The sequence below is a fragment of the Epinephelus fuscoguttatus genome, linkage group LG8 (genome assembly GCF_011397635.1).
Source record: "Epinephelus fuscoguttatus linkage group LG8, E.fuscoguttatus.final_Chr_v1".
NCBI lineage: Eukaryota > Metazoa > Chordata > Actinopteri > Perciformes > Serranidae > Epinephelus > Epinephelus fuscoguttatus.
This window is the reverse complement of record NC_064759.1, coordinates 39,990,748-40,014,958: the sequence shown is the minus strand read 5'-3', so window position 1 is coordinate 40,014,958 and position 24,211 is coordinate 39,990,748. Positions and strand designations below refer to the sequence as shown.

Sequence of the window (24,211 nt, the reverse complement as noted above, 5' to 3'; positions counted from 1 at the left end):
TGAACTTTCAAAATAAAAGCCTCAGTTGGTAAGGGGTTTACAGAGAGGCCTGGATGGAGCTGGAATTTCAAACTAAAAGCCCCCACATGGTAACAAGAGTTTACTAGGAGGGCATGGGAAAAGACTTGATTTTCAACATAAAAGCCTCTAGATGGTGACAGGATTTTACTAGTGGCCCTGAACAAGGCTGGATTGGCTGGCCCAGGCAAAGCAGAATTGTCAATATAGTCATAATAAAAAAGCCCTTATATTGTAATATAATCGAATTTGAATTTCAATTTTTTTTATTTCAATACTTGTAGTGACATAACACAATATTTAACTCTTCAGTGTACTCTACTGTAAAATTCTGTTACTCTCCATGCTTTTATCTACAGACTTCATTTAAGCTTTAAACAGGTCACGAAGTAATTCTGCTTCTCCTGTAGCCCACATTTTTTGATTGACTTGTGCATTCTTTCAGCTACAGAAATCATGTAAATGTCAAAATGTTATGCTCTTTAAGGACATTTTTGTTTGTATCAAACTTTTTTTAATGTTGTATGCCTTTTAAAGTACAAATAATTTTGTCGCATCATGACATCAACAGCTCTGTCATGTCTTTACTAGCTGCATATGGACTTTTATTTTGAAGTCAGAGAACTCCTGTCCTTGAATCCTATTAGCAGATTAGCCTTTCATAAGCAAACCCTTCAGTTGCCCTGGAGAAAGTCTAGACGGGTATCCTGTATTACACTGTAAATGAATACAACATCATAGCTGTGTAAGATACCATGTTTTCACAATGTCAGATGGAAACCAGAGAGATTCAGAAGAGGACGACGATGATGATAATGACAGTGAGAGTGGACGAAATGGTTCATCTTTAATTGCCGTATTCAGTAGTTTCATTTCAGGTGGGTTACTGGCCTGTTTCATGTAAGTTTAAATTAAAAGCATAGAGCAATTAACACTGTTTATAAGGACTGTGCTCAATTTAAGTATCTCAACCATTTTGGAGAGCCAGCATGCACAGTAGTCTACTAGAGCATGATTGCACACCTGGAAGTAGGCCTACTGCAGCCATTATTATTAATATGAAACCTGTGCTACTCCTGCAAATTATCTGCGTGATAAAAAAAAAGACCATATTCCTCAAAGAACTTGCATTACTTTGTTGTTACTTGAAGCATTTGCTAAGTGCCGGCTTCCTTCTCTCGTATCCTTTGCAATGTATGATACGAACAGTAGAGGGCAACGGAGGGCCGTCGCAACTTGATGACAACATTTGTTGACGTCGTCGTCAAAGTCTGCGACAATTAATGTAGTCTTTACACCGTGCCGAAGCACGAAGGCAGGAGTTAGCTCGCAATTTATCACTAGACAGCGAGTAGCTTATGAATTTGCTTGTTAATCATTTTATTAACACGGTAAACATTAATTTTAGTCGACAGTATATAACTGGTTGTTATTAGTTAGCATGGTAGACAGCACGCAATGCCATTTTAGCTTAGCTTAGCTTAGCCGTTTGGTTAAGCAGCATTGCTCAACACAGTTTCAACAGAGATGTGTCAAAGAAAAGGAGGAACTTGTTACGTTGTCGGTAACTTTTAACAGCTGGGTGTGGCTACAGCACTGTCGTTCATGTACCATTGTAGTGAATTCCTGTTGGTTAAATAGGTTTTCTTCGGAACTGGGGCTGCTTCAGAAGCGTTCACAATATGTTGAACATTCCGAGCCAGTCGTTCCCTGCGCCCTGCTCCCAGCAGCGGGTCACTCCGTCCGGACAGTCCGGGAGGAACAAGGTAAGTTATCACTCTAACCACAGCAGAGAAAAACAGTTTACCTTTATGTAGACTCGGTATCAAACTCTCTATCTAGGGACTGTTACTCGTCAGAGGAGGTGGGTGGCTGAAGTGTGACTTGGTGTTTTTTGCCCCTCTTGAAGCTACAGATATTTTTCTGAGCCTCCCTAAGGGACCGGTGGAAAATGCACGACCCCCCCCCCACCCCACTGTAAATTGATGATTAGACTTTAAAACTTATCTTGTGATAGTTGATAGTTAAAAGTTTAGGAAGAAGTGCTGGAGACAGCCTCAGTTTTTCACTCTTATCATGCATACTGGTTTGTTCATGCAAAGGGTTTAATTTTGGCCAAATTTGAAATGAGATGTGTAGAATAAAGTGCTATTGGTAAAATATAACGTACTTTAAGCTCAGATTTTGTTAATGTTTTTTTTATGATAGGCAGTTTCTGGCTGGTAAAAATGATGTAATTTTTGTGATTTTTAAGAAATATCATCTTATGTAATTTTTCTTTAAATCAGCTGTAAAATAAAACCAAAATACAACCAGTTACAGTTGTATGCCCCTTCCCAAAGTCAAAATAAAAAACATGAGTCCATCCCCAGTGCTTAAAAGATATTTGACATATGTCCCCCTTTTTGCACCACCCCTCCCCTCTCATTAATAACAAACAGTCCCTAAGCTAAATTCCTCAGAGATAAAATCATACATAAAATCAACAGTATAGCATCTGATCATTTAAAATAATAGCAACAATAACAGCTGGTCTGTTATTTCACTTTCTCTGTATTGCTTTGGCTCATTTCTTGAAATAGTGTTAACATTCACATGTGTTGAAACAGATTTTATCGTACTTCAGGGATGGACAAAATATTGGAAGGAACACCATCACCATCCTCTGGTTAACAACAAACCATTCCCCGATGACATGTGCATGGTGGAAGCTTACATTATTCCACACAGTTACAAAAGTTAGCAGGTCATGCCTTACCAAACCTTTCTCAGCCTCAGAGATGAGATCTTTGTATAGGGTGTGCAGGAGTTTTTGGTTGTTGTATGGACCAATTTAGGGAATATTTGTACTCACACCATTCTCAGATATTACAGGATACATAGTGATCCAATAGCATATCCACCTGGGCTCAGTGGCCTGTAATATTTTGGCCAGATTGAAAGCAGCCTCATCCACAAACACAAGGGTGTGAGAGATTTCACTTCCCTCCTCCATTATAATGTCAAATCAGTATTACAATAGAATCATAATGCCTTGAGTTCTTCTCTGTGTCTTCAATAACTGAATACAGGCCTATATATTTTAAGTATATACAGGCCATAATGAAGGAAAACCACCACTGCTTTACTGTACATACTGAAAAGTGCAGGGCAGACAGTGGGTGCCTGCTTAGTTATAAAACTTCAAAAGTTTATTACCATGCATGACTTTCTGAGTCTTTCAGGGTCTTGTGTTCGACACAAAATACGTGTCGCTTGTAGACTACAGCAAGCATAAACCTGGCTTAATATTCTGTTACCACATTGACTCAGCATGACTTTGCACTTAGTTAAATTTGGTCCTAACATGCCTTCACACACCCTCCAGAGGAAAAATAAATAACCAGATTATTCTCTGATTCTCCCCTCCTTAATCAGGTGGCCTTAAAGCCCGGCCACAGTTTAATGGACTGGATTCGGTTCTCCAAGAGTGGCAAAGATCTGACAGGGCTCAGAGGACGCCTGATCGAAGTTACTCAGGAAGAGCTGCAGAAACACAACAAAAGAGAGGACTGCTGGACGTGCATACGAGGTGAGCCTGCAAGGTGGTCTGACATGGGACAAGGGCTCATTCACATTCAAGGGGAACACATGAATAAGTTAACCTGCATGGCAGCTGCAGTATTTTTTTTTTTTTTTTTTGGGCTTTTTAGCCTTTAATGTATAGGACAGACAAGTGTGAAGGGTGAGAGAGAGAGGGAGTGACATGCAGCAAAGGGCCACAGGCTGGAGTTGAACCCGGGCCGCTGCGGCAACAGCCTTGTACATGGGGCGCCTGCTCTACCACTAAGCCACCAGCGCCCCAGCAGCTGCAGTATTTACCAGGCTGGAGAATAGTTGCAGTAGTGTTTTGTATATGTGATGGCCGGCTGAACTGGCACGGATAGTTTTGCCCTCAGGGCGCAGTCTTTAAATATAAATGTCAATCCCTAAATTGACAGTTATACAGGTTTTTCTACTGTGGTTAATAGTGATTTGAGTGGCACAAAATCACTCTCCAAATCAAAAATTTATTAATATCAGAACATTTTTAATGTCATTATTTTAAATCGGTGTCTGTGCTGTTACCCGTCTGTCAGCAGAGGGCACTGGATCATGATACAAGCTCTGTATGTTTTCAGGTATGGTTTACAATGTGACCCCCTACATGGACTACCACCCTGGTGGAGAGGACGAGCTGATGAGGGCAGCTGGGATAGATGGCACTGACCTGTTTGACCAGGTATGGAAGGTGATGGAGAAAGCAGAGTTCTGTTGTTTCCATGTAACTGTTAAAATCTAAAGTTACAAACGGTAAAGATGCAGTCCTGCCTTTCTAGGTATTAAAGTTAGAACAAAATGACTTGTTTACCTTGAAGGTTTTAATAATCCAATAGTTGATATTTTTTAAAGACACTGCAATCATTTTATATATCTGTGAAGTTTACTTTGATAAAATTCCAGTAGGTATAGTTTTAACAATGAGTGAACACAGTGGTCTGCCAGTGCACAAGTGAAGAGAGCTTCTCTGCTAATGAGCTGCAGCTCTTACTGAAGGCCACAGGCTTACCAGTTTGTGTAGCCATCCATCCGAAAATCTTAATTCTAGTTTGCTTTTCTTTCTGTTTTCATGTTGCTCTTTTTCAAAATACGTTTTTCATTTTATACAGAATTTGCTACTAATAAAATATGTTTTTCTGAGCTTTGAGCTGATAAAAACATTCCTCTGCCTGCTGTTTGTAAGTCATCAGGGCCGAATTAAAGGATGTCTGCCTGAGCAGTGAATATAACTTGCCCTGAAACATGCCCCAGGATCTTGGGAGGACTAAAACATATTTTGTTTTGGCTGTGGGTATGGGTGACTTGATTGGTTTACATGTGTTCCCGTGGTAACGTGTGTGTTTGTACATAGGTTCATCGCTGGGTGAACTATGAGTCCATGTTAAAAGAGTGCCTGGTGGGCAGGATGGCAACTAAGGCCACAACACCTATTAAAGGTACACACACACACACACACACGCACACAGTGAGCACTAAAGGCTGTGCTTTACCTGAGTTGCAGTGGCAGCAGATCAGTGTTCCATTCCCACTAATGCAGTCACTGTGGGTTCACTGTGTATGCCACTGTGAAGTCAAATAATACAAGTAACTAACTTACGTATACATAAAAAATATTATTCAAAAATAAATATTTGATGATATTTGATAAATTATTGCCTTGAGCACAGTTATTTAAATAAACAAATTAATTTTTATCAAACATGATTTGTTATGTCGTGTTCATGCATCAAAATACTGTACCTCCTAGTCCCAAAAGTAGTACCCAGTATGTGTCACTCTGAGAGCTTCTATAAAGTCAACTTGTTCCTGTCAGATGGTTGATAAATATGGGCCCTGATGCTGCTCTGAACGTCTTGTGCACAGAAATATGACAAATGAAGATAAAAAGGGATTTACAAAAACACACACCTTTATTTGTTTATTTATTAGGATCCCCATTAGCTTTGCCCTAAAGCACAGCTAGTCTTCCTGGGGTCCACCTTATAAACCTGTTACACATTAAACCAATTTAAAACAATGCAGTACCTAAAAATAAACACACGCCTTACTGATGTGTAGGGCAGCTTGATTGTCATATAGTATCAAAAGGAGTGAAAACCCAGTGGCTGCCTGGAAATCTTTCTCAAGAATTATGATATGTCTCAGTGGTGGTTAGCATTCATTTGTGTTTATCTCTCCAGCTATCATCTCTCCTGCACCTCCGACTGGCCTCGCCCCACCCACGTCAGTGGCTCCTCCTCCAGACAAAGACGCTCGGCCTCGGTATGGAAGAACTTACGAGAAAACAAATATTGTACAGATGTCTCAGAATGTCACAAACTACATACTCAGTGACATTATTATTATTATTATTATCTACTATCTGTTGTGTAGATTCGACTGGTTCCAAACTGATGCGACTGTTCATCTGGTCATTTATGCTAAGAGGAAGGTAATTACCCATCAACCATACACACATCCATGAGGCATCATATCAGTCACTTAGCTCTGGTAGCATACGGTGAAAACTGCAATTGAAAATGTCAGTAGGTGGTAATGACCCGTCTTGATCTTCACCTTTGTCCACCAACCATGTGAGGTTTGGGAGGGGATGATGATTGAGCTGCCTTTCTCTGTCTAATCATTAAGCATAACTTTGGTCAGAATTTTTGATGAAAGCTTCAAGCCTGTAAAAGCTACTCAACTAGTCGATTGTAGTAAATGTTTGAAGGGTGAAGTTACATTTTAATAGAAGTTTAAAGTTGCCTGGTTGAAGATGGCACATTGATGCATATTGTTTTTTCCTGTTAGATTCCCAGCTCAGGCTGTACCATTGTTGACCTTAAGGCGGGTGTTCTACGACTGGAAGTGCTGTTGGGGAAAATGTCCTACCTGATACATTTATGTGAGTAGAGTTATGACTTCTAAATTTTAATGTGCTGTCCTCTGCAAGAACATAAGTGAGACACACTGAGGTGCAGCACATATAGTTTACTTCTTTGCTCTTGCTCCTGTAAAGCTCTTTGTAACTGCTGTTTTTGAAAAGTGCTACACTGTACTAGTGTATAAATAAAGTTTGCTTGCTTGCGTGCTTGATAGTAGCAGGATTGCAGGCAGCAGAACATGCACTGTATGCATAAAGAATGAAAACTGGTAGATGCAGACAGAGAATAATATCACATAACTCCATATAAAGATCCTTTCAGAGTTATGTGCCTGCTCCTCATCAGTGAATATATATATATATATATATAAATATATATATATATATAATGTGTGTATATATATTTATATATATATATATATATATATGTGTGTGTGTGTGTGTGTGTGTGTGTGTGTTTGCATTTGCATTTTTTTGCAGTGATCCCTCAAATGTGGTTATCAAACACTTGTGACAAAGATATGTAATTGGAGATGTGAACATTAATGGTGTCCTCCTCAGCTGTGTTGTAACATTAGCTAGCTCAGTGGTACTTGGTCAGTTAGGAGTAGCTGTATGCATCCTTCTATGCAGTGTTATGGTTGGGGATACGGGTGTAGTTCACTGCACTCTGCCATATTTTTATTTACACAAAACAAGCCCATGTTGTGTGTCTGAGAGACTGTTGCTAACTGTGAGTTTTTTAAAATGATAATACTAGGCATTTGGAATTTTATTGTAAAACCGGACACTTTTTCACCCCTATTTAGGACAAAGTCAACAAACGTGAAAATCTGCAGTAAGATCCTGCACTGTGCTGGGTCACCAGAAATTTAGGAGGAGTGTAACAAACACTACCATTGCAAAACGTATAGTGTAATTGTTATTTACACTGTTTAGATTACAGTCTGTTATATATATTAACACTAGTTTGCTGTATTATTATGTATTAATAGAAGATGTTTCTTTTATTGGAATCTTCCATAAGTGAGGAGGACTCTATGATTCACTGACTGTTTTACTGAAAAATATGGCTGCTGAAGCTAAGAAGCATTTGAATGTTGTATCTGCGTTTGCTTTCAAAGTATGCTGTCAGACAAGGTGCTGACATCATGGCACCAACCAGGATTTGCATGCAAGTGTAATAATGGACATGGAAACACTGTACACTATATTACACTGCTTGGCACATGACTGGTTGTAAAATCTACTGATTTTAATGCTCTTTCAGGTCTAGCTGATGAAGTTGAGGAACAGGTCACTGGTAAGACAACAGCTTGATTAGATCAAAAAGAGAAAGATAATATCTGCAAAATCTGTGTTACTGTCATGTTATTGTTTTTAAATTGTCATTTCTTCCAACAGTCCACACTGCCTTCTCAGTGGGAAAGATCCAGGTCAGCATACGCAAACAGAATAAAGGAAAATGGACAAGTCTTGGTCAACCACTGGAATTTCACAATACATTTCTACGCAAAAAAGACAGAGGTGAGAGCCGCTGTACATCTGGACATATTACGCACTACAACTAGCTTTTGTCTTAAGTGGGAAAAGTTACAATCAGCATTCACTCCTGGCACAAATTTTTTACACAGAGTGCACTATAGCGCCACAACAAAGTTCCTCTGTTTTGCTGCCTTTGCATTTTTACACAGAAGCAAACACCATTGGCATCATGCAGCTCCAATATGCGATTATAGACAGCATGCCGTCATCCCAGATGCAAAAGAGCCGTGACGGCGTAGCATTTAACACAACAGCGTTGGCTTCTAGTGTGACATCAAACATATGTATGTGTCAGCAGAGCTTTATAAACAACAACAATTGCAAAACAAGGCAGTAACAATCATTTATCATCCCTATATGGACGCTGATCTTGACTCCATGATCCCCGTGCAGAGGGTGAGGAGCTCCTAATTGTTTTCCCAATTTGTGGACATTTACAGCTGCTGTTCTTCCTCAAGTCAGCAGCTAATTCTTTGACTTTTTAAGTCACACACATAATACATTGTTTAAACGTCACACTGTCCTACCCATGGTCCCGTCCTACCCATTGTCCTGCCCATTGTCCTGTCCTGCCCATGGTCCTGTCCTGCCCATCGTCCTCTCCTACCCATTGTCCTGCCCTGCCCATTGTCCTGTCCTACCCATGGTCCCGTCCTACCCATGGCCCCATCCTACCCATTGTCCTGCCCTGCCCATTGTCCTGTCCTGCCCATGGTCCTGTCCTGCCCATCATCCTGTCCTGCCGGCTGTCGTGTTTATACGAACACCATTGCGGTGCTGTTACTACCATCCATGGCAGCTTAAAGGCAAGACCACTCTGTATCCCAGCTGAGTGATCGTACCTTATATACAGCAAGGTGAGGCGGGATAAGGACATGATACTCCCACCTTGGAAGGGCAGTGTAAAAGCAGCTTAGTAGTCCCAGGTATTTATCGGCTCCATCTCCCATCAGCAGTGACGGAAATATGACACCCCGGTGGAAGTGCTAATTTTCCCCTCTTTACTGGCATAATGCAATAGCCATCTCTGTCCAAGCAGCACACAAAAATCATTCCAAATTAGTTCGTACCAAGTTTGAAAGAGAGACTGAATAAGTAACAGATATACAAAAAGAAGTAATTACCGTTAACATGTTGTAAGTTGATAATGAGTCTAAATCAATGATCTCCTTTTTACAGCTCTCTACTATAGGGATTGTGTGTTGGTGTCTAAGACTGCGGTGAACCACAACACCCATGTGTTCAGATTGCAACTTCCACGTGGGACTGTCATGCATGTGCCTGTTGGAAAACATGTCTACCTCAAAGCCCTCATTCAAGGTAAGGAACCAGGCAGACAGACCACACTACTGAATATAGTGAGTGTTGTCCTCTATACTTAAGCAAAAACAGTTGTTTTTCAAACAAATTGAAATAAACTTCTTCATATTAACAAGAAAAACATATATGCTGCTACCTTCAGTCGTGAATGTGAAGTACACAGGATTCCAGTAGGACCCTGCCAAAGTTTCATTGTGATATACTATATCATCCACAACCACCAGGCACAGCAGGTCCCATTGCTGCCTCTTAAAACAGTCTGCTTGGAGCTCCTAGAGATATCTAATGTTGCTACCTCTCTGGCCTAGATCTGCCCTCTAATCCTTGATACTAAGCATATGAGTCGTGCTACTCTGCTAAGGCTATGTGTTTCATTTTCCCTGGGCAATGAAAGCTTCACAGCATAACATGCAACAAAGGTCCCAGAATTACTTCATTCGGCATGTGCAGTAACCAGTTGTCTACCAAGGCACTCCAATAATTTTTTTATCAAAATGAAATGAAATTTTATCACTTGATGCATGTTGTACGTGTAAACATTCAGGTTTTTCATGCAATGATAAATAAATTAGCTTTAAAACAAACGCAGTGAAATCATGATTTAAGATATTATGGACACCACTGTCAAAAAGTTCTGTCACAACAGCTTGATTGGGTCCAGTCAGATGGCTGAGACAACCACTGTATATTATTTTAATGGTCTTTGGTCCTTTTAGATTGTAAAAAGTCCTCTGTACAAATAGATGTTATTTTGTGCTGGGGTTTTGTAAATGGTGAACAGAAATGGCAGAAAGAGACAAAGATCCCTCTGAGCAAAATAAGCATCTAAAAGTTTTGCATCAAATGTGTGCAGATTTAAATAGAAACAATTTCCTGTTTCAGTGTCAAGTGCACAGTACTGCCTCTAACAATTTAAAATGAACAGGCAACGCGTTGCTCTAACAAAATTATTCTTGAATATCTGGATGTAGAAATATCAGACGAACATACTGCCACAGTTCAAACCTATTAAATCTAAGTACTGAGTAGACTGCAGAGGGCCCCAAATGAAAAAATGGACTAACTCAATATTAAGAGCTCATTTTCACTGGTGTGTCTCAATAGTGGTCGAGGGTCACTGACACTAGACTGGAAAACAAAGTTAAGATCCAGGTTCCAAAAGTATTTTTCTGTGATGCAGCACTGTTGTAATCATTTAATTCAAATCTATTTCAAATGTAAATGATACATTTGGTGTGTGAATTATACTGTTTTTATCTCTTAAATAGACATTATTGAAGGAAAGAGGAAAAACATCACTACAGCAACTGACCCCAAACTTTTGAATGGATGTGTATATGTTGTATTATGATGTCCATTAGGTGGCACCAAACAATGTCAAGTAAGTCTTAAATGCCATGGAGAGAAAATACTGTAGGAAGAGGAATATTACTCCATTTAGACATTAATTACCACATCAGTACAGATGCATGGAGGATCTCTACTGAGACACCCTCAAAGCACTGTTAATGCATTGAGTGAGGAGGACTGAAGCTGCTCTGGAACAGACTGGAATTAGCTAGATACTTTATTTAATAATATTATAAGAAGTTTGATTGAATTGTTATTTTTGTCCATATCCAGACACAGAGGTTGTGAGGCCATACACTCCGGTAGATCAGAACCTGGCAGCTGCCTCCCACCAATCCTCACAGGAATCAGACCTCTACCTCATGATCAAAGTTTACCCTGACGGAGTGTTCACCCCACACCTCAACAGCCTGCACATTGGTAAGTTGCAGCCAACATGTCACAGTGTGTCATGAGAAGACAGGAAAGAGGATGTGTGAGAGAGTATATTAAATAAAGATGAAACGATGAAAAAATATTGAATGTACAATATGATAAGGCTAATGACTCACTGAATTAACAAGATGCATGCATATGCATACCGCCACTGAATATTTAAAGGGAAAATAATGTTGTTTTTTTTTCAACCTGGGCCCTATTTTCTGATCTCCTTTTGTCTAAATGAGTGATAGGATGTTCCATATTTGACATTTCTCCAGTATGAAGCTAGGGCTGACCTGCCTGCAGCCCGTGAGCGTGCGCTATACTAATTAATAGGGCACTCAGACAGTGTCAAACAATGTCAAAATATGTCCACTAAAAGTCCATTTTTTTCACACAGATAGTCTCGGATTGTTAGTGTAATTATCCGACAACATAACGGAAAGGAGACATGAACGTCTGTGTTTACCTTTAGCTGGCTGGCTGCCTGCTAAAGCCCACATTCAGAACCAGTCATGGCCGCACTTTAGGCCAGAAAATAGATCTACTAGCAAATATGCAGTTGTAAACACCACTTTGTATGTTTATTAATTGCTTTTAACTCGTTCCAAATTGCCTCTTAATCATCCGGCTCCGGACATCTCCCTCTCTCCCCCAGCCACTCCCCTGGGAGAGAGTCCGGTGGTCCCCTATGAGCCCAGCCTTCGAGACCTGCAACACTTCGTTAAATGTCATTCAGTTCATCAAAAAATATCCCAATTAAAATTAGTAGCATAATAAGCAGATATGTTCTAGAGGAGAGTGGGCAGAAGCTCTGTGTTTACTTTTTGCCTACTTATAATGAACAGCTGAAGATTTAGTAAAATGTTTTTTATCTTTCTCTTTATGGTTCTGGTATTCATCCGGCTGGCTTAATTGTCCCTCAATGCACCCTCTCCTTGTTTCTCTTTACTTCCCCCTTCATGCAGAAGGACAGCTAACAGCTGAAGGAAATGGAGCTCTTAATTGAATCACTTAATATTTTCACCGAACTGATCGCTCTGACCCTGAAACATGCCCGAGTTTCTATTTAAAGAGTCATAAACATACCCACTGCTCTGCTGCCATCAAGCATAGCAGGTATTTTCAAATACCTGCATCATAACGGCTCAAATGACAATTATTTTCCATTACTGCTCTCCTGGTGATGTTACATAATGCTAACGTCCTGCTCTACCTTTATATGCTCTCCATTAGGAGCTACTGTAGGCTAGTTTTAGAGGTCAAGTGGAAGTGCACTTCTCTGTGGTTATTATGTAATTTCTAAACTGTCACTCACATGTAATGTCCCTGTATAGGCCTATAAGGGTCACACTCTCTTGGATGTTCTAATTGTTTAATTCAATTGATATATTCATATTGACATCACTGAATCACAGTTTTTAGGAATGTTCACATCAATCAATTAAAAAGTATAAACTGAATGAAAAATGTTGCCAATTGTCAGTGTGTTTTCACTTCTTTTCGACACTCTTAACTTTGTTTAATTTTTGCTTGCACTGTGTGACCTGTAACTATATGCTGTTGTTCACTTATCTGTTGTCACTCTCTAGGTGACTGTATATCCGTTAGTGGTCCAGAGGGTCCCTTCAGTCTCCGGCCCCTTCGTGATGTCACATACCTCTACCTATTAGCAGCAGGCACAGGGTTCACGCCCATGGCTCGCCTCATCCAACTGGCTCAACAGGACATTGACACCATCAGGTGGGAGCTATCAGAAGATTCAGATCAGGAGGCACAACACTTTAACCATGATTCCACCAAACACTTAGGATATGGTACCCTTACAACCGAATGTAACCCACATGCACATGCATCTAAACTATAGATCTGTTTTGCGTCTCCAATGTATACAGTGCTCTTAATGTAGGTGGGGCTTTTACCTGATGGTAATAGCCACTGTTACCTGATGGTAATAGCCATGTCACTGCTCCACCCAGCTCTCGCTGCATTTGCTCTTCACAGACAGGGGAGAGGATCGTCTGCACCTCCCTAATTGTCCACAGAACAGGGTTGGCAACATTTTAAGAACCAAAAAGATCAGGTGGGAGTATTTAGAGGAGGATTTTGCACTGCCAAAGTGCACAGGAATGAGACTCTTTTTTTTCAAAGTGAGGAAGTAGAATTTGCAGTTTGCATAAAACAGGAAAAATTCATATACATTTGTTCAACGCTTGAAGATCCAATCTCTACCAGCACGGTGAATTCAGATTTTTTTTTCTCAGTCTTAAGCTGCTAACTGTTAACTAGTAAAGATCAAAAGGCAACAAAGCATCCTTTAATTTTATAGTTATAGTCATTTTATAGAGTTGGCTTTAGTATGAACACTTTCATACAGTGGTTACAGTGGAACGGTTCTGTTGGTACCATCCACAACTTATTCATACTAATATTTTTTTTTTTTTTTTTAAATTGTCTTTCACTATATTGCCTCTGTATTTACACGTGGAAGCCCCTTTACTTAACATGCTCCCTGGGCACTTTAACATAAAAGTCACAATGTCAATCTTACGAGGTTGGACCAGGAACATATCTGTATCATCTTCAACCGAACACAAGTCTGAATTATATGCAGTCAAATTACCATAAAGATTACAGCAGGACGAGGGGACACATGCCGAGTGAGTGAGTGCGTGAGTGAGTGAGTGAGTGAGTGAGTGAGTGAGTGAGTGAGTGAGAGAGATGTGTATGTGTTTTTAAAGAAGCAGTAGTCTTCATCAGTGCACACCTAATCTAAATGTCAATGTTAAATTTAAGTATTGTTGTTCTAGCTTTAAATGTGAAGTTAGAATTGAGAGTGTTGTAGGACTGTGAGGTGAAATATCTCTGTGTCCCTATGTGAAATGGTCATATTAAAAGATGTTTAATAACATTTAATGACAATTGTATCTACAACTCATAGGAAGAAATGTATTTCCCCTGTAGAGAAAAAAGACTCCTTGTCCTCACTGTTGTCGTCAACCTTTCCCATCCAAAGCACTCAGTACTGTTTGCGTCACTGATTATCAATCCAAGGCCCTGCCTGATAATCCACAACATGTTTGTGTGTCCTCAGAACAATCAAGCTGCTCTTTTTTAACCGACGAGAGAAGGACATTCTGTGGCGCTGTGAACTGGATGAACTGGCTGCAAATACTGAGAGGTACGGCAGCTGTGTGTTTGTGTTTAAAGCCTCATAGTGTTTGTCCCTGTTACACCACAGCCTGCAAATGTTAGTTGTTAGAAATGAAATTTGTGAAGTGTGTAAGGGAGTGGTGTGAGGACAGCACAGTGTGGGCTGCTGTGAATTAAGAGATTTCTGAGAAAGAAGCAGAGGAGAAGACAATTCACAGGCAGAGAGAAGGAGAGAGAGGGGGAGTTGTCACCAGTTCACCTGTTATTGATTATAAAATGATAATTAGTGTCTACAAACATTTCCCAATATGCCTTTATAACCATTTATATTTGGGGAAAATATATCTGTGTCTTTTTTCAGTTGTATTTAGGTGCATCCACTTTAATAATCCATGTGGAAACGCTGATATGGCAATACATTAAGATAAAGTGCACCTATTACAATATACAAACTATAAATAGTTTTGCATTGACAGGATGATCCCACGAGGCTTCTGGTTGGTTGCTCCTAACTTTAAGCAGATTTGATAACTACAGTCAGTGGTAATTTGGTTGCCACTTTACAATAAAACATTATGTGCTGCCTGGTGCTAAAACAACACGCTGCATTGTATGCATTATAACATAATTTTAAAAAGAAGGAGAGATAAATTGGAAGTGTATGAATTGCCGATTAGCAGAGATGGGGCACTCGAGTCACAAATTTGAGGATGAGAGACTTGCTTGACTAACACTGAAAAAGACTCAACTTGACTTTGACTTTCTGTTCATGACTTGAGACTTGACTTTGACTTGAGACAGATGACTTCAAAAGTACTTGACTTAATTTAATATTTGTATTTTTCTAGATATTGAGAAGTTATTTTTCATTTCTAACTGTGATGACATATATGTCGCAGCGTGGGAGGACCTGCCGGCTGATATCCATGCCCACACTATGACAGCACTGTTCTTCTGCCTGCAGCTCTCCTCAGAGAAATGGCAGTACATACAGCAGCATCATGAGCATGAGGTTCTGACACAGCCACAGTGTGTAACGACTCTTCCTGCCTGCTGTCCTAACATAGGTTCACTATCTTTGAGAGTGTGTGTCAATTGCCATGCGCATCCGCGCGCCATGAGATAGTTTCCCCAGTGATTTTCTTTTTTTTTTTGGCCTCCCGTCCTTGCTCGGCTTGCATTCGGGGATTTTAACAGTGTTATTATCTCACCTGCTGTTGCACAGCAGCAGGTATGTTATGTAAGTGGAGTCTTTCACCCTGACCAGAGGGCTTGGAGCCGGAGAGGAAGTATTTTAATCTTTTACTCTGATAAAAGTTACAAGTTAAAATCCTACATTTTAAATATTAGTTAAATAAAAGTGAAAATGTACTAAAATTGTTAGAAGTAAAAATACTGTAAAAATGTCCACTGTGACTGTTGTAGTCTACTACTATGTATGATCTCATTAGATGATTCTGACTAAGCTTATTTGTTTGGTGTGGGAATAAAGCACGGGAGCAGCAATACATCGTGTGCGACAAATCCTGATTTCTCAAGTTTTCCCTTTGATGTCAGCACCGATTGAAATAAGTTGATTCGGAGGATGTGCATTCTTTATATTTGTTTCATTTTTAACTATAAACTTATAATTATTTTTTTTACAGGTTAATCTGCTGATTATTTTCTCCATTAATTGATTGGTTTGGTTTGTTAAAATTCTGTGAATAGTGAGAGATAGTGTTACACTTAACAAGAGCCCAAAGTGACATAATTTCATCTTCATAATTTTGTCCAACCAACAGTTCAAACCTCATCATAAAAATTGCTAAATAATAAAAAGTAAAAACATCCTCACATTTGTGAAGCTGGAACCATGAAATGTTTTTGCTTTAAAAACAACTTAAATGATCATCAAAATGGTGAAAATTTTCTGTCAACTCATTACTTGACTCATAATTCCAGCAGTACTTGAACATTTTCATGTGTTTCAAGTGCAAAATTTTATTTAAAAGTAGGATTAAATGTAACTGGGATTAAAAGTAACTAATAATTAAAGCTGTGAGAAAAATGTAGTGGAGGAGAGGTAGATGGTGGCATGAGAAGAAAAGACTCAGATTTGTACTCACAGTAGCTGAGTTAATGTGTTTAGTTTAGTATCTTATATTATCTATATGAGTTTCTGAGTATGACTTGACCTGACTTACCTTGACTTGCTTGAGACTTGAAGGTTATGACTTGAGACTTGCTTATGACTTGCACATGTGCGACTTACTCCCACCTGGCGAATAGACTCCACCCATGTGAAGCATCTTCAGGAAGTGTACATAGGCCCAAGGAGGACAGGAGATAGGACAGGATCCCCTGGATGCTGGTAGTAGAGCAGTATAGCCTTAGTTAAATGTAGGTCTTAAAAACAGAATTAATGAATTCAAATTTTTTTTTAAAAAAACAACATCCAGGGATTGATTAGGTTGAGGAAAGCAGACAGTAGGTTCATTGGTCAGATTCACAGAATTGTGAATGTGGAGACGTTGACAGCGTGGAAAAGCTGAAGTGTGATGTAAAAGATAAAAGATAACATTTGTGTTGAGGCAGTTAAATCATGAGAGACTTATTTTAAAGTGAAAAGTAATTTATTACAAAACACACAATAAGATGAATAGTGAAAAGTTCTTTGGTGATTAGACCCTGAGTATTTAGGGGGTAAAAGACAAAAAAAAAGACAACTGACAGCAACACACAGGAGAACAGCTTTAAAACTTGACAGCAACGATATGATTATCTTAGAGAAATTGTGGCAAAATCTGGTTGGATTATTTTGGGGTGACACCCATAGGAGCAGAGAGAGTTGTGAATGAAATTGGAGTGTAAAGAGAGTCTGTCTGACTGAACTCTGCAAAGCATAATGTGTGAAATGCAAATAACTCTCAGTTTTACAAATTTTTCTGCTAAATCTGAACCTCAGTGTCTTAGTATTTGTGTGTGTGTGTGTGTGTGTGTGTGTGTGTGTGTGTGTGTGTCTGTGTGTGTCTCAGGTTTCAGGTGGAGTACGTCCTCTCTGATCCGTGTGAAAGCTGGACAGGCCTGAAGGGACGGGTGGATGAGTCCATGCTCAAGGATTTCCTCAAAAGGCCAGATGGCTCCAAATGCTATGTGTGTGTGTGCGGCCCCACTGCCTTTACAGAGCTGACTATAGGGTGTGTAATGAAACCTGTATCATTGTTTTAGTGCTCTGAGAAAAGAGTGCAGTTGAAATTTTGACTGGGAAATTTCAACCTCTGACTTTGATGGAAATACAGTAGAAGGTTGTGGTGACAGAACTACACAATCTTATTAGGTAACTGGTCTGGGCTCCAGTATAACCGACATTTCAGCATACATTTAGAAAGGGCCTGTCTGGTTCAAGCTTTGTGACGTTTTGTTGACCAACTAAAAATCTTACATTTTTCAAAAATTGTTATAGTGAGATAGTCGCTATTCACGGATAAGAGTTGTGAGCCACAATATCTCCATATTGGAAATTTGCCGTTAAAGGTCCAGTGTGTAAAATTTAGGGGGATTTAGTTGCAGATTGCAACCAGCTGAAATTTTTCCAGTTAGAATTCCATCAGTGTTCAGGAAGTTTTTACCAGGAGCTAAATTGTCTACAGATGTCTCCTCCTCTCCAAACAAACACACCAGGTGAATCAAAACCAGTTAAAACACTGAATAAAGCAGCTTCATGTTATATACCAGTGTTTCTTTGACGCCATTTGGCACGTCGGAGACGGCCAGCCTTCTCAGCATCTGCAAATGTTTGCTCACCTTATTTTTGATCCAGAGGTTCAGTAGGTTTTTACCATGATCTGAATTATCCACAGAGGTCTCTCCCTCCCCAAAACAAATGGAGCAGGTGAATCAAATCAGTAATAATACTGAATAAAGCAGCTTCACATTAGAAATAAGTGTTTCTCTGTCGCTGTTTGGCATGTCGGAGATGGGCCACTAACCTAGCACCTGCTAATCTGTGCTCACCTTGTCTGTTTTTTTAACTGGGAGCTAATTTATCCACAGAGGTTTCTTCCTCTCAAAAACATGATTTAAATCAGTAAAAACACTGAGTAAAGCAGTGTCACATAAAAAAAATCAGTGTTTTCTGACACTCACATTGCTGAGGGGCTGCTTCTTACAGTGGCTGAAGCGAAAACACAAAAATGTGAATGGCCCTATCGAGAACCAGTGTTTGTCCATTTTTGTCCATTCTGGGCTACTGTAGAAACATGCTGATCTTCATAGATGAGTATCTGCCCCCTAGATATAAATAGGCTCATATTAAGCTAACGAAAACACAACAATTCTTAATTTCACAAAAAAATTATGTGAGTATACCTTAAAGAAAACAAACATATTCCATATCTGCCAATATATCAGCCTGAATCCTCCACACTGGACCTGTGAATGGGTGTGATGGTTATTTGGAGAGACACATAGTAGTTACGGATTTATGGCCCAGTCCCAGATACACAGCTTGAAAAACTATGTATAGGTTGAAGCACTTCACACCGCAGACTTGAGTGATTCTTGATTGTACCATCTTTGTCTTGCACTCAGCAGTTTCTTACCTTACTCTCTTTTCCTGTTTGTTTCTCTTTCAGGTTGTTGAAGCAGCAGGGCCTCAGTGAAGAGGAGCTCCACGCCTTCCAGGGCTGATGTGCTCGGCTCCGACCCAGTACCACTCTGCAAAGACTGTGTGCCTGTGAGTGAGTGAGTGAGTGAGTGAGTGAGTGAGCGAGACCATATTTATAAACTTGTGTTTGTGAGAAATGAATGGAACATTGTATTTCTATGCACCAAGGACCTGACGGTGCTTATAGCAGGCATCACACCTCAGGCTTTGATGGGCTGTAAAAAATCTTCTGATTCTGGACAGTTTGGTCAGTGTTTGTTAATATAACTCTGAAATAAAAGGTTAAACATTGTAAAGGTGTAGAATAAAAGCAGGAAATGTGAGAGAAATGACTGAGATGATGTAAACTGCTGGTGTATATGCAATAATAAAATAGAAATAAAATGACCAGAGTGTAGCAAAGGATCTTGTGAAGTTACAGTATTCATGGGTGTTAACTGTTCAGTTACATGGACGCAGTTGCAGGAGAGTTATAACCACTGCAGTGAAATAAAATGCATTAGTGTGACATTTTTAAAGGTTGCTGTCTCATTCATTTATCCTGGGCCAGTTTTCATTACTATTCTGATTGTTGTCTTGACTCACCACAGTTTAATTTTGAGTCATCAAATTGACCTTTATGAGAAGAGATTATTTGTTTAACCCTTTTTAAGAGCACCCACAGGCTAAAACCTGCTTCTGCTGCCTTATATACAGCGAACATTGTCACACACAGAAAGGAAACACTGTGATGTAACACTGTACCATAGTGTGGTGTTATATGACTGTTCAGATGTGGTGAACAATGCACACGTTTCACAGTTAGCAATCTGCATAAATCTGACACCTGTCCACCTTCCGAACCAGAAGTTCACTGCACCGCAATTTCCCAGTAAAGATGGCATGGAGTTCCCTAGGGACAGCGGGTAGACAGTAACCTTGTATTTTAAGGTTCATAAAATATGCTGAATTCATGCATATGTAGGAAATGACAATAGTCATTCCTGCTAGCTTACATCATAATGTCTGCTGTGGCGGCAGATGCTGTATGTGCTCATGTCAGTGGCCAGGGTAGGCACCGTTTTTCTCTCCTGATGATGTTACACTGTGATAATGTGATTGTGCTACTGATCGATACTGTACTGACTCATTTTAATGATAATCTGATGATATTTTATTATTCAGGGGACAAACTGTGTTGAAAAAATATTTTTACCGGTGGCTGCCATTTTCTTACTGCATATATTTGTTCATAATCTCAATAAGCTAAAAGATAACATAAAAACTCTTCTCAGAATAACAAAGAATAAGTATATTCCTCAAAATGTTGAACTGTGAAATTTCTACAATAAGTTTTTTAGGATTATTCAAAGAAATTCTATGTATAATCCATAAAATGATCACCAGTCATTCCCGGGGACTTAATTGGAAATATCTTAACATAACTGCATTTCTTTTTCTTCTTTTTTTCAAATTCAGTGTACATTGTCTGGGCTCTATGTTAGCAGCACAAACCTACATCAGAAAGACATTAAAACACAGATTTTTTTTTTTTTTAAACCTGCTTATCTCAATGATTTTACAGGTTTAAATCACTGTCTGTCTAATAGTAGAACGAATGCCATAAAACTTTATTATTATTATTATTATAATCCAGTGCTGACACAGATCAAGACACAGGTTAAAGTGCAGCCACAAAAATTGGTAAAAAAGACATTTGACATGAATGCTTTTTAAACTCCGCTCCGTTTCGTTTGCCTGTAGCAAGTGTATGCGTAATGACGTGAGGCATTACATGGTATCGGATTGGTCATAGGCTGTACTTGGTGATACCTGATACCGCATTTTAGGCAGTATCGGAGGCATTTCCGATACTGGTATCGATATCGGTACTGAATGAAATCCTAACCCTCTGAAGTAACTAGTAAATATAATTCATAATAAATAGTAAAGTAAAATATACAGAATTCCCACTGAAATGTAGTGGAGTGAAAGTAGCATAAAATGGAAGGACCTAAAATTGCTCTTAAGTACAGTCACTGAGTAATGTACATAATAACATACAACATAGTGCTTTCCACCACCAGTATGGTTAGTTCAGGGAAAACTGGATGTGCAGACCAGTCAAGAATATGTTCAAACGAAGTCTGTTAAACTGGTCGAAATGTTTTACTCTTCAAGCGCTTTTTAGATTGCAACTATCAGAAGTACATTACTGACACAGCAGAACATTCGCTTGCATTCTGAAGCAGAAAATGTTTTTAAGCCTTTTTTATCCAGAGGACTGGTCGAAGGTCTGCTGAACAACAGTTAAAGGTTGAGTAACAGCAGCTACCCTGTGAGTGAGTCATGTATCTGACCAGGCTTTTTAATATTCATCGCAGCTGGATGCAGCAGGTCTAATATCTCAGAGGGGATTTCTGTAATGCACCTGTGTTTTCCCCAACGTGCTCAATTAGATGAACCCAGCTGCTGCTGTGCATTAATCACTGAGGAAGAGCCCAGCAGGAGCAGAACATAGCAGCAGCAACTCAGTGTCATGATTACAGTTCATACTGACTGAGCTGGAATGGACAAGTATAAACACTTCTGCATTCATTGATGACCTGAGCATTCAATAATGTAGTAATGTAGTGTGTACTGACTGTAAGCTGATAAACTGAAGCTACATGGTAAAAGCGACGTTTTTTTTTTTTTATGTGATCTCAATCCACCAGTCTGTTTCTGAAAGATGAGCAACTCAAACATTTAATGTTTTTAAGGGAAAGTTCAGATTTTTTTTTAAGTGGGATTGTATGGGGTACTTATCCATAGACAATATATTACATAGGCTACAGTAGATGACAATCAGGGCACTCCCAGTTTGGAGAAGCAGGCAGGACTACTGCCACAAAAGCAAAGCAATGTACTGCTGTGAATGGGAGGAGCAACACAATGTATTTTAGCTACTTAAAAAAGTCCCACCTAAAAAAACCACACAATATCAGTTTAAGTGTATGCTATATTTAGAATATTTTCACCGCTTTATCTTACTGTCAGCCAGTAATTTACAATGAGAAAATGAAAAGTGATATCGCGCCTTTCAAAGCCAGACTCCATTGAGAAAAACAGTGATTTAACAGTGTTGAACAGAGGAGCTGCTGGTCTACCACTGCCCCTTCAGTTATTTTGTTTGTGTTATTATGTGACTTTGGTTGGTTTAGATTCACCAAAGTCCCACAATTACAAAAAGTAACTAACTGATCAAGGCAGTGGTGGACCAGTAACTCCCGTGCTCAGCAAGCTACAATTACTGTTTTTGCCAATGGAGTCTGGCGTCTTTGACGAGATCAATCAATCAATCAATCAATCAGTCAATCAATTTTATTTATAAAGCCCAATATTACAAATCACAATTTGCCTCACAGGGCTTTACAGCATACAACATCCCTCTGTCCTTAGGATCTTCACAGCGGATAAGGAAAAACTCCCCAAAAAAACTTTAACGGGGGAAAAAAATGGAGGAGGGATCCCTCTTCCAGGACGGACAGACGTGCAATAGATGTTGTACAGAACAGATCAACATAATATATTAACAGCAATCTGTATGACACAATGAGACAGAAGGGGAGACAGAGACAGAGAGAGAGAGAGATGCAGGACAGACAATAATGTTAATAGCTTACAACAACATTAATTAAAGTAATAATATTATAATTATAATTCTGGCTACTGTGGTACAATATGTTGAAAGTATATATTAATATCTGATGGTATACATATGTGACAATAATCATATGTGTATAATAACAGTAGAAATGTGACTAATGATAACAGCAGGAGGAGGCATCTGGCAGGACCACGGCAGCAGCACAACCACACACGTCACGCTATCTAGGCACCGCTGCAATATGAGTTAATCTGAGAGACAGTGGAGCACAAAGGCTCCAGAGAAGAAGCCGAGTTAGTGACATGCAGTTACAGGACATGAGAGAGAGAGAGAGAGAGAAGGAGAGAAGGTGCCCGGTGTATTATAGTGGGTCCTCCGGCAGACTAGGCCTAAGTCAGTCTAACTAGGGGCTGGTACAAGGCAAGCCTGAGCCGGCCCTAACTATAAGCTTTAGAGGAAAGTCTTAAGTCTAGTCTTAAATAGTCACAAACATCTTTATAGATGGATCATTAATAAGCAGTTCCCTAATAATTCCTAATGGTAGGTAATCAAGAGTTAGTTTTTAGTTTTTTGAGAGTTTTTCTTTTTCTTTATTATTTTTGAAAATAGCAACATTTGTCCTCCTCATCCTTTTCCATGCTTTTCATCCCAATTTCTGACAGACAAAGGCTAGATAATCAGAATCCAAACACAATTTTATTATTAGAGATACCAAACTTCAACGTTCTATCAAATAAAATTATTTGGTCATATATGTAATTGTTGAATTTGTTGAAGGTTTAATTAGTTCACTCATGAATGAGGTCATACAGGTCAGTTGACTTAGATAATGTAAAATCAGGCAAAGGCTGTTCACCAGCATTATTTAACCTGGAATTGTGTTTAAATTTGGATGTGTGTGACTTTTGATCTCATAATGTCAAATATATTAAACCAAAAGTGAAATGTCATCTTAGTTACATTCCCCACAATGTATGACTCAACTTTTACAGAATTGTATTCCTTTTACTCTCAACATAATCAATAATTCCAGCTTTACCCAGCACATCCTGGCCCTGAATAACAACATCACAGAGACTCTTATAGTAACACCTAGACACAAACCCTGAGGGAAAATCTAAAGATCCTGCCAGCTGAACAAGCAAGGCCTCCGTCACCTCCCCGAAATGCATCTCAGGACAGAATAATAATGATATACAGGGGAATAGATAATAGAATCCTCTCTGGCACAATATATAGTAGAAAAACAAACACACATTATTCGGGCTGTGTATTGGCAGAAATCTGGCGAAACAAAACATTTCATAATACAGGGTTATGATTCAATATATTGCGATATATTGTGATACAGTAAGCAAATGGATATATTGAACATTTTTAAAATCTAATTTCAGGAATACTGTCACTGTATTAAGGACACTGTTGCTAGTATTGTCATCTCACAACAAGAGGGTTCCTGGTTCGAACCCCATGATGGGCAAACCCCTCTGTGCAGAGTTTGCATGTTCTCCCTGTCCCGTGTCAGCGTAGGTTTTCTCCGGGTGCTCTGGCTTCCTCCCACAGTCCAAAGACATGCAGGTTAATCGGGTGACTCTAAATTGGCCGTAGGTGTAGATGTGAACGTGAATCTTTGTCTATCTCTATGTGTCAGCCCCGGCAACCTCTCCAGGGTGTACCCCGTCTCTCA

The 24,211-nt window shown here is 39.4% G+C and overlaps 1 protein-coding gene across 2 annotated transcripts; it reads left to right on the top strand.

Annotated features, from left to right (window-relative positions):
- Window positions 1–877: 877 nt before the first annotated feature.
- On the top strand, window positions 878–19,400 carry LOC125893635 (cytochrome b5 reductase 4). 2 transcript variants are annotated; one of them, XM_049584406.1, is made up of 16 exons: window positions 878–896; window positions 1,660–1,784; window positions 3,436–3,589; window positions 4,179–4,279; window positions 4,949–5,033; window positions 5,778–5,859; window positions 5,971–6,028; window positions 6,388–6,481; window positions 7,731–7,763; window positions 7,865–7,987; window positions 9,185–9,325; window positions 10,949–11,095; window positions 12,688–12,838; window positions 14,190–14,276; window positions 17,266–17,427; window positions 18,865–19,400. In XM_049584406.1, the coding sequence occupies exons 2-16, from the start codon at window positions 1,701–1,703 to the stop codon at window positions 18,917–18,919; spliced, it is 1,557 nt and encodes a 518-aa protein (XP_049440363.1). In that variant the 5' UTR covers window positions 878–896; window positions 1,660–1,700; the 3' UTR covers window positions 18,920–19,400. The 2 variants fall into 2 exon arrangements, with proteins under 2 accessions (XP_049440363.1, XP_049440364.1); XM_049584407.1 differs by lacking the exon at window positions 878–896 and having other exon boundaries at window positions 1,284–1,784.
- The last annotated feature ends 4,811 nt before the right edge of the window (window positions 19,401–24,211 follow it).

What these genes read in the sequence shown, in the direction of transcription:
- LOC125893635 (XM_049584406.1), top strand. Translation starts at nt 1,701, where the DNA reads ATGTTGAACATTCCGAGCCAGTCGTTCCCTGCGCCCTGCTCCCAGCAG. An exon ending in TCATTTATGCTAAGAGGAAG is followed by an intron (nt 6,029 to 6,387) that starts GTAATTACCCAT and finishes TTTTCCTGTTAG; the next exon opens with ATTCCCAGCTCAGGCTGTAC. An exon ending in GTCCTACCTGATACATTTAT is followed by an intron (nt 6,482 to 7,730) that starts GTGAGTAGAGTT and finishes ATGCTCTTTCAG; the next exon opens with GTCTAGCTGATGAAGTTGAG.